This window comes from Uranotaenia lowii, chromosome 1 (assembly GCF_029784155.1).
Source record: "Uranotaenia lowii strain MFRU-FL chromosome 1, ASM2978415v1, whole genome shotgun sequence".
Lineage (NCBI taxonomy): Eukaryota > Metazoa > Arthropoda > Insecta > Diptera > Culicidae > Uranotaenia > Uranotaenia lowii.
Window position 1 is genome coordinate 94,036,549 of NC_073691.1, and position 11,159 is coordinate 94,047,707.

Here is an 11,159-nt window from a genome sequence, read left to right on the forward strand (position 1 = left end):
AAATAGTGCTATTAAAATTCAGTTTTCAGCTTATTGTGTAGTCAGGAATCGACCAATAAAGCCTCGACGGCTTTATAAGAGTCTATATTCTGATTACCATATCCCGCAATGCTAAATAAAAAGAGAACAATGAAAAAAAGTTCCGAAAGAGAGAAAACTTTATAAAAAAAAAAAAAAAAAAACAATTCATTCAAATATTTCCAATTTGTTGGGAGTAACAAAGCTTAGTTCTTTTAGAAATGGGACAGTTACGAATGCGTGTATCTCAAAAACCTTTCGTTTGATCTAAAAACTTTCTATGAAGGAAATGAAGATAATTTTATGATAATTCATGAAAAAATTTGAAAAAAAAATATTTATCGTTTTTTGTAAGAATAAATTCTACTTTATTCTTGGTACCTCCCATCGGCTAGCGCACACTTTTTTCAGTCATGATATTGATCAGTTTTTCAAACTAATACTTCGTCTAATCTGTATTTTAGGTGGCTACACCCTCTTCCTTCAGTTTCAACCGCTGGAATTCGTTTAAAATAGGGTATTTCATAAGTTTTATCGTTCATCAGAATTCTCGATCGAAAAGAGTACATGGACTCTTAACAGAGTACGTATGGTAACCTTAATCATTTTAGCATCACATTTAGACTCTAAAGCTCACTACACAGACTGCCTGTCACTACAGCAGGACCTCGATAAGCTTATGCTTTGGTGCAAAGTGAATACGATGGAAGTGAATCTTAAAAAATGTAAGATCATTACGTTCACCAGAAGTAGGGTTGTAATTTCGCATCAATACACAGCTGATAACGTGGCTATTGAAAAAGTTGAGTCTATTCGAGATCTCGGTGTTATTGTGGATAAGTCCCTATCATTCAAGGAACATTTAGCTGTAACGGTAGCAAAAGCAAAAACAGTCCTAGGATTTTTGGTCAGGAATACCAAAGGATTCAATGACACTACAACTCTCAAAGCTTTATATTGCTCGCTTGTTCGCTGTGGATTGGAGTACAATATTCAAGTCTGGGCACCAAACACGATCGGAGGATTGAAGCTACTCGAGTCAGTTCAAAAGCGATTCCTGAGATACGCACTGCCTAACCTACCATGGAACGAACCTCAACGCCTTCCACATTACCATGCTCGATGTGGAATCTTAAACATCGAACCGATTGGTTCACGTATTATACTACTTCGTCGTCTGTTTATATTCGACGTCATATCCGGTAATATTGATAGTGCTAGCCTCGTGGAAATGATACCGTTTCATGTCCCCTCTCGTTCCTTACGGGGTTTTGAGCCTCTGAGATTGAACAACTATGGTAGGAACGAATTTTATAACCCGTTTGACATATCTTGTAAATTGTTCAACCAAGTGTATGTATATTTTGATTTCAATGTAAGTAAGGATAGTTTTAAGATAAGATTAGGTAATCAGTCTGTATGACATTAAATTGCCGTAGACAGTGACCAATAAATAAATAAATGTGATGCTAAAATGATTAAGGTACACCGGGGTAAGTGTGGACGATGGCTATTAAAACAATACTGTGCTCTATTTTTTTAAACTTTTGATGCAGAATTTTCAATTTACTTGTAATCTATCCAATAACTGTGAAAAAGATACGATTCCGACAATAACGGATGTTCACAACGACTTTTTGCGAATTTTCTATTATCACCTAAAATGTCGAGGTGATATGCATATTTTTCAATTGCAAATTTCTCGTAAACTAGCTGGCTCTTGACGAAAAACTGCATTGAAACAATCCTTACATTGCACAATGGTGCAGAACATCAATCTAGATATACGAAATTAATAGCGCTCAATGATGAAGAGATAGATATTTGATGTCTTCAGCAACATTGTTCAGTTTTACATGGAGCATATTCTGGTATCAAAATTTTTGCCAAGGGGTCCACCAATAGCGAAATAAAAATGCCAACTTTTTTGTTTTTCAAATTAGGACTTTGTTGTCTTCGACAAAGTTGTTTATCTGATCAAAATACATCAGTTCGTTGAATATGTCAAAGTCCTATCACATCACCTCACATCATCAGTAAACAAAATATCCTGAAAAAACAGTTTTTTGAACCTGACACGTTGTAGATTGAATAAAATGGTTCGCTGTCTTTAAAACAAAGTTGTAACAAGCCACGATCTACAATTGTCTCATACATTATGATAGGTTTAGAAGTTACTGAAGCTTTATAGAAAGCATTCAGTGTATTTTATTGGCAATTTTTGAAGGCTCGTCCATCGAAAAGTGCACATTTTCGCAACACCCTCTTTTTTGTGATTATTTTTGATGATAAGCGAAACCATTTCCATTTGAAGTTAGCGGGGAAATCGGTGGAAATAGTAGCGATTTGAATGATTGAAAATACACTTTTTATATAAAAAGTTATGACAAGTAATGGGATTCAAACACTGAAATTTGTTTGAAATAGAGGTTTTCTTAAGTTTTGTCGTCCATCAGAAATCATCTGTCTCATAGCCTCGGTTCCGTTTATTCAGCTTACGAGCTATGGGACGACTTGTTGTTTGAGGTTAGATTTCAATGACTGATAACTAGGCAACACTTTTAGGTTTTTTTTTAGATTTTCTTTTTTGAACATTTCAGCGATCTACACTTAGTTTTTCGCTTATAAAAAATAAAAAATTCTGGTATGAACCTTGACTTCTCTGGTGACCCTAAACCGTAATTGCCGAATAAACCCACGCAATCAGATGAGTGAAAGGCGGGTATTCTAAACTATAAAAGGCAAGGGCGGCCAAGCGCAACTCTCATTGGGATGAATAAACCCAAGAGGCTTAAAATCCCCAAAAAAAAACAAAAAAACGCAACTCTCAGTCTGGAGAGGACTTTCAATCTGTCTACATCAGGATATCATAATGTGCTTCTCTTCAATGCTTGATTTGATCTTAGTGGACAAGTGTTTGCATACTTTTCACTTTTCACTAATTAGTAATTCTTTGAATAATTCAACGGTTTTGTCAGCTATCAATTTAAATGATGGATTTTAAAGAAAACTGTGCAAAGTAATTTTTTTCTTTTTCTCTTGCATCGTAAATATCTCAGAAACGCATAAATTTAATATTTTCAAAAAATAGGTCTGATAGTACTTTCAACAGGCAACAAAATGCTGTTAAAACTTTGAATGTGCGATATCTAGTAAATGAAAGCAAAAGCAAAAGAAAGTGTCCCATTTCTAAAAGAACTAAGCTTTAGCACCAAGAACTTTTTTCCAAATTTTGGAGGGTTCGAGCAATGAAGTAACGCATTCAACCAGGAAAAAACAAATTTGTTGAAAATTTCCTGAAAAATCATAGATAAAATCGACCGTCCACACTTACCCCATAAAGCGGGGTAAGTGAAGACACCAGCAGTCCATAAAAATTTCCGTGATAACTTTTCTCGCTTTGCTTCTTTCAAGGTCATCTCTTCAGCGTTTGTAAAAAACATGTTCTGCATCGCATTGAACGCAGTTTTATCAAAATTTATCCACTGCTGATTTTTTAATTGAACCATACGAAAAACCGCCCACACTTACCCCGGTGTACCTTAAATGAGATATCTGATGAAATGATATAAATTGGCTGTGAACTTGAACTCGATTTTCTCGAAATCAAATTTATGGCGTTCAGTTCGGTCTGGGCGTATCCCGACCAGGTGTGCTTATAATTTCTGGAACAGTCTATATTCCCTGTCTGTAAAGTTTTCTTATCCCTATTCTCCTAACCGGATGTCCGTGGAAGTGGACAGATATGAAATTCTTTATTTTCCGAAAATATATAATTTGACAGTTAGAAAACATTACTTTATGCCTTTTTGTTATTGAAATGGCTGATTTTGAAAAAAAAAAACGAATAAGCATTTCCTTATATAAAATAAATTTAAAAATTTTAAATTTCTAAATTCTCATATTTATCACTTGCTTGGCCACTTTTTGTTTAAACTTAAACTGTAAAGCTTTGCAATTTTGAGATTTTGATTTAAACATCTTTATATTTATTCACCTTTAAAAAATAGTTTGGAATTAAGTATGTCCACGTGGACATGACCCCCCTTCTCCATGCACAAGTGTGAAAATTTCTATACATCCCGCCCCTCCTAAGTTGTCCATGTGGTATGTGAACGCCCCCTTGAAGGGTTTAAATATAAAACAACATGTTCAATTCCAATTTAGAAAACATTGCGCATCGAATCGTTTTCCAAACTCTCCATAGATTAATTAGAAAAATTATGATCAATTCAAGAAAGATGATTTAAACCAGGGGTTTTCAGATCATTTGCTCGGCGGAGCACTTTTTTCAACCAAAAATTTTGGCGGAGCACCTACATTTTTGAAAGAATGAAAACCCCGAGTTCTGAAAACTTGAAAGTATTTATCGATCTCAAGATGTGTCCTGTCATCTTAGTCAATTAAATCAGTAATGAATGACTACTTTTTGAATAGTTTGTTTTTATTAACAAAATATGTGTCATCGAAAATTCATGATTTCAATAGAACAAATACGCTTTCTTCGATTTTTCAAGCGGTAAAAAGTTTGGTTAAATACAGACCCATTTCGATTTTGGCAACATCCGATTTTGGCACATGTGCCAAAATCGAACGGTTTTAAGAAACAACATAACCTTTTAGTTTTCGTTATAATAGGACCAATTTATTTTAGACAAATACCATAAATACGTTTTTATGTTCTGAAATGGTGATAAAATGCAACAATGAAAACAAAAGTTTTTTAAAAATTTTATAAAGTACTCAAAAATGACAAAAAGATGAAAAAATCAAAAAGTTGAATAACAAAGTCAAACAAAAGACTGAAAATGACAAAAAACATCTAAAAAATTATGAAGAATGACAGAAACATCAAATATGACAAATTAAAACAAACATTATAAACAAATTAAGAAAATTGCAAAATGCATCAAAAACAGATGAAAAAATTAAAAAAATGACTACAAATGATCGAAAATTTACTAAAAATAACGTTTTTGATAATTTTAATAGTTATTTTTTTTAAATAATTGAAAAAAAAGTTAAGAAAAAAAACCGTTCGATTTTGGCAACATTCGATTTTGGCAACACAAAATGTACGAGCGTGTTGCCAAAATCGAACGGGGTCTGTATGTCAGTTGTAGCCTGACGTCTGGTTCCGCGTTTAGTCGGGATCGATATTTTGTCTTCGTTGCGATATATGTGGAAAATCCAGACTCACATAGATATGTTGTGGGAAACGGCAGAAGAATAAGTTTTGCTTTATCGGAAGAAATTTAAAATTTATTTTTCAGTTGACACCAATACTCCTCCAACGACTTTTTGGATACGAATCTTTCCTGAAGCTTTGAATCCGATGTCATACCTGTCAAGCATTCATATTCTTGCGATGTTGATGATTCTGGTTTCTTTGACATAAAAATAGGCTGTTCCACGAATTTAAAGTCTTCGATCTCTTTTGTTATTTTATTATATTCTTCGGGGAATTTTGCTGGAGCTGTTCAAAATATCCTGCGGCAAAACATTGTAATTGTAATTGTAAATGACTTCATTAGACACGTGGGCCTGTTAGTTTAAGTTTACACCAAGGGATACAAAAATAAATTTATCAACGAAAAGTGTTGTGATTGTCATAATTCTTGGAAATTTTCGGATGATAACTTCAAGGTTATTTCTGTATGAATGCTTCTTAAATTCGGAAAGCTGTCCAGGTTGCGCTTTTCGAACGAATCTGCCAAAATTTGATTTTTCTCTTGATAGTCATGATTTTGCCGTTTTAATCGAAGATTGTTATTCCTTTACCTTGCATTGAAAGACGGAATTCATTCTTAATTCAAACAGGCGAGACAACTTTTTTCTACGAGATAACCAGCGATCTTCGGTCTGAAGTAGTAGGGTGGAATGTTGGCTCACCATCTCTTCGCACAGCGCCTTTAACCCTTTCCTTCCCGTGGTAGCACAGGTGATCCACAACTTTGCACAGCTCGCATTTGAACTGGGCGCTTTGGATCAACACTATTTTTTCCCCAAAAGTGTAGATATGAGTGAAGAAACATCGCACGAAATTTGAAGAAAACCGGTTGGTTAGGTTTTTCTTGGCAGATCAAAAGCTGCAAAAAAGTCGGATTTTTTTCAAATTTAAATCAAGTCGTCATTTGTTGTTCAATAACTTGACAAGTTTTTATAATTTCCTTCAAATAAAATTGCTGACGTGCAGAAGGTTGCTTATGCAAGCAAAATCAAATGATGGTTTACTTAGATTTCAACTAAAACATATAAATTTTTGAGTAAGTAAAGTGGATCACTGGTGATACACTGGGAACAAAACGTACTTTTCTTCTTGTGGAGCTTCTTATCAATACTCAAGAAATGGGCTTGTGATATAGCTCAATTGGCAAGTCTGTTGTCTCCTGAGCCGATGTCCGCGAATTCGAGCCCAAGAGTAAACATCGAACACAGTTGTACCGGATAGTTTTTCAATAACGATCCGCCAACTGCAACGTTGATAAAATCGCGAATGCCATAACGATGGTGAAACGACTATAATCGAAACACAAAAAAATACTCAAGAAAATCATTTCGTCAACAAAAAAATCGCTTCAGGATAGTGTCGTAACCGTAAACGTTTTCTTTTGATAATTTTATTTCACACTGCACTTTCACTTCCACAATCACAAACATCCGTTCGTCTTAAATTTAGTTAGTAGACTGACTCCTTTCCCGATCTCTATCGACTTCGAAGCTCGATCTATTATTCCTCTCTCTTTTTTTCTCACCCAACCACACTAGCTCATCCTTTTTTCAGAAAGACAGAGAAAGCTTCCTTCTTATTGGGATTGGGCCTGCTGAAAAGAATAAAGCTTGCTCTTTACTCCTTCACAGATTTCCATAAGATTGACAGCTAATCGGAGTGAAATCGGAGTGAAGGCTATTTCTCTCTCTGTTCATCACACGAGAAATCGTATACCGGGACTGCGAGCGCGCCCATCGCCCATATTCCCTTTTTGCTTTCCGCAAAGTAACTTCAACGTACACTGATAAAATATCGTAATCATGGTATTGCATGAATTCAATGTGATTTTTCTCAACGCAAAACCTGAATCTAATGATATATTTATTGTTCTATATTTCCATCCCTAGAATTTATTATTATATGCTATTGATCTCTACAGATAGTTATTTCATCTGCTTAAATGAACACATATCTCGAAATATTTCTAAATGTTCGTGATGTTCTCGAAAAACGGCATGTTTTGTTTTCCTTGCGCAAAGTGTCATGGCGGCCAATTGTTCAAGGCAAAAATGATAATTTCAAATATTTCAATAAATAAACTTTCGAGGGATGCGTATACCAAAGAAGTTCTTTATCAAATAGGATCGTTTTAGTTTGTGATCAATGAAGTGATGAAATTCCATGTTTTTTTGCAATTATTTCCTGTTTTTCATTTGCACCCTATGTGTATTGTTATCTTCCCAATAGAGCACATATGATCCACCTCAAAACCCAAATTTATCAAATGGATCATTAAAGTAGGCTTAAATTATGCATCTTTTGTTCTAGAACTTTAGCTGTAAATCAATATTTCTATTTTGAAAACGTGAAAAACCTCGTGGGAAGGAAAATGTTAATAACCCTGAATTTTTCGGTCGAGCCTTAATAAATTTGATTATTTTTATGCTTTCGTCCAAGACATCCTTCAAAGATGATGATAGTTTCTTCATTGCGAGTGCATGTCGATGAAGGCTGTAATGACTACTACCGCAACTTTTGGTCTTTTCTTTGATCTTGGCAACGACTCCAGCAGTATTTCCAACTATAGCTTTCGTACCGACCATACATACATCAATGCAATTTCCCCATGGAATATTGTTGTCCGTAACATAATCATCAATTATTTAGCTTGAAAATTTCAGCCCCCGACCTGGAACTTGGCATCGGTTTGCAAAGGAACAAATCTTCTTCGAAACATTCAGAACCTTGATAGCGAACAAATATCATCAGAATTGCTAGTCCTGCTACATCTATGGATTCGTCAAGCTGCATGTCGAATTTTGAAGTTCTCAATCGCTTTCAACATCGCCATGTCACAAATTCGCCGAGAAACCGCGTTGTCGACACGGGAATTGAATTTACCAATTCCACTGTTTTATTATCAACCATGATACGGACGACTTCTTGAATACAAGGTTTGATTAAGTTTTCAGCAATAGTATGCGCTTCTCCAGCTTTTCCAATCGGTAGCTCGCCAAGTACGGCGCAAGAACAGTCTTTTCATTGAGTGTTTTGCACACTCAATCTTGCAACACAACGCTGTATCAAAGCAGTGCATTTTGACAATCCACCATTCTTTGCCAACATCCCTGCAGGGATTCACCCGCCAGTAAAAACAAAGTAAACAAAATTTATTCGTTCGTACCTACTGTATGCCCTGTGAATTATTTTTGTCATGTTTCGATAAAAATTGAAAGATAAAAAAAAATATCAGAGTTGGTTTATGATTTCAAAGTTGGTTTATGATTTTCATTGCGTACGTCGCGGAGCACTTTCAAAAGCTTCGCGGAGCACGATCTGAAAACCCCTGATTTAAACTAATAAAATGGAAGGAAGGAATGAAAAACAAAGACAAACTTGCATAAAATAAAAAAATGACTAGAACATGTGATTAAACTAAAACTAAAAAATTCTATGAAATTCGGTAAATTTATTTTCAAAATTAAAACAAATTATGAAGATAAAAAAGGTAAGTTTTTTAACAATTTAAAGGGAATCTTTTCCAATAGAACATTCTAGCATTTTACTATTTCTAAAGACCTTTTGGGATCAACTAATATCCGGTTACTATGTAAGTTAATTTCTTAATTTGAAAATTTAACTTGGAAAATATCTCCGGAGAGGGTTAAACCCATGAACCACCTGGAAGTCGAAGTCATCATCATCAAGATCGCATGAAAATCATAAAAAATACGAGCATTTTAAAAATAATACAAGTAGTTTTAAGTTGTTATTTAATATCTTTTTAGTACCTATATGATTAAGAAACTTGTCAAATACATATTTCAACTTAAAAAATGAGGGATATAAAAAAAATGTCCAAAATATTACCCTTTCTCTGAAAGTTATAACCATAAGAGTTTGGTCGAGTTCGTAAAAAATTTTGAGTGCAAACTAGCAATCAATAATAAGCTTTTTATTCTAAAAACAGCATAAATTTCGGGGTTTTTTCTTCGAATTTTAAGTGTTTATAACTTAATAACTTTCACTCTGGAAATTTAAATTTGTTAATCCGTATCATGTCTGTATGTTAATCCACTTTGGCTAAAACAGTCAGTTGATAGAATATTGTTGAGACAGACGGACGTGCTGTAAACTTCTGCATCAGATTTTGGATTGTCCAAAGTAACTCCGAAATATCTACCAAACTGGATAGAACTTTTGCAAGTCCCTCATTCAGGACTAACCTAAAACTCTTTTCATGCAGAATTGTTACACTAATAACATTATCATTTGATATAATTTTATAGGCAATGACACATTATTTTCTCTTATTTTCCCAGATCGCATAATTTTCCTCTGGAGCAGCAAGGAGTTTGCCAACACCAAGGATCGTAGATTTTTCCGCATCAACGTGGAATTCGACCATGCCGTTAGGGCTCGCTGGAGTCCCGATGGCCGAGCACTGGTGGCCTACAAATACAACGAGGGTTGCATCGAGGTGTACAAGGTGGACAAGGCCGACGGATGGTTCCAGAATCCGGCCAAGGGCATTACCTTTCCACGGGCCCACAACTTGGACGATATTGTAGGGTTTGGAATCGCACCGGATGGTAAATTCCTGATGAGCTGCTCGAATCGCACGGAGCTGATAATCTGGGACGTCAGGGGAAATGTGCTGGAAAAATTGGACACCTTTCTTATGAACAACTATGGGGCCAAGATATCACCCTGTGGAAGATTTGTAGCCGCCTGTGGATTCGCTAGCGATGTGCCTCTGTGGGAGGTCAAGTTCAACAAATCTGGCGAGTTCCAGGGCGTTCAGAAAGCTTTCGACTTAACCGGTCACAAGTCTAGCGTCTACGATTTCGCCTTCGATCAGGATACCTCAAAAACCGTGACCGTTTGCAAAGATGGAACTTGGAAGGTTTTCAACACGAAAAGTAAATACCCGACTTCTTCAACTTTGTAGCAACAAAACTTAGAAATGCTTCTTTTCAGTTGAATACCAGAAAGGTGAAATGGCACGATGTGTGGTCAGTGGAACTTATGAAACTTCAAGCTTCCCGGCCTTGGTCGCAATGAGTCCTAATGGAGAAACCGTAGCCATATCTACTGGAAAATCCGTTCAATTTTTTTCCGCCATCTCCGGTAACGACGAAGGATCCACCGATCATATAAGCAGCAGTAAGTTATCAATTTACTTATTATATTCGCAGAAAATTGCACACTAACCTGATAAATTTCGTATACTTTTAGGTCCCATAACGGCTATTCAGTTCGATTCGATGGGCAAGTTCCTACTGGTGGCGGCCGATCGTTACATTCGCATCTTCCACAATATACCCGGCTACAAGGTGGCCATCGAGAGCGGCCAGGAAAAGCTGAAACAGTCGAAAATATCGGCTGCCATGCGTGAGCGAATCGAGTCGCAAATTTCCGAAAACGAAGCTTTCCTGAAAAAGTTTCAATAGCTAGATGGAGAAGTGGAGCAGAGACTGGCCGAAACCATAGACTGATTGTGCAGAATTTCAACATTCAGTTAAATATCGATTAATGTTTTAATTTCTCTTTCGTCTCAAAAAGCTGACGCCTCTTGGCTCAGTAGCATTTATAGATTAGTTGTCTTCAGAATTAGTTGAGTTAAATACTAAAATTTTTGCCATAATGTAATCGTTTCAAATTTAAAATAAACTGCCTAATGATGTAATAAAATTATTTTAGATTTTTTTAAAAAAAACAGTCACTTAGACCAAGCCCACCGCAAGTTGCTATTTCGGTCGGTATTTTAGATGTTTTGATTGGTTGCGCTTTTATCGACTCACTTGTTTTCGCACCAATTGTTGCGATCCAGGTTGGTTTTTGTGTTTGTTTATTTTCTGATAGCGACTACCGGCTGCGTTGCTACCGGGTTGCTACATAAACGCATCCTGTAACAACCTACTGCTCG

At 35.7% G+C, this 11,159-nt stretch overlaps 1 protein-coding gene across 1 annotated transcript; it reads left to right on the forward strand.

The window, feature by feature from the left end:
- The first annotated feature begins 1,492 nt into the window (after positions 1-1,492).
- Positions 1,493-10,683, forward strand: LOC129737637 (transducin beta-like protein 2). The gene is made up of 4 exons (XM_055728798.1): positions 1,493-1,511; positions 9,553-10,152; positions 10,211-10,396; positions 10,469-10,683. The coding sequence occupies exons 1-4, from the start codon at positions 1,493-1,495 to the stop codon at positions 10,681-10,683; spliced, it is 1,020 nt and encodes a 339-aa protein (XP_055584773.1).
- The last annotated feature ends 476 nt before the right edge of the window (positions 10,684-11,159 follow it).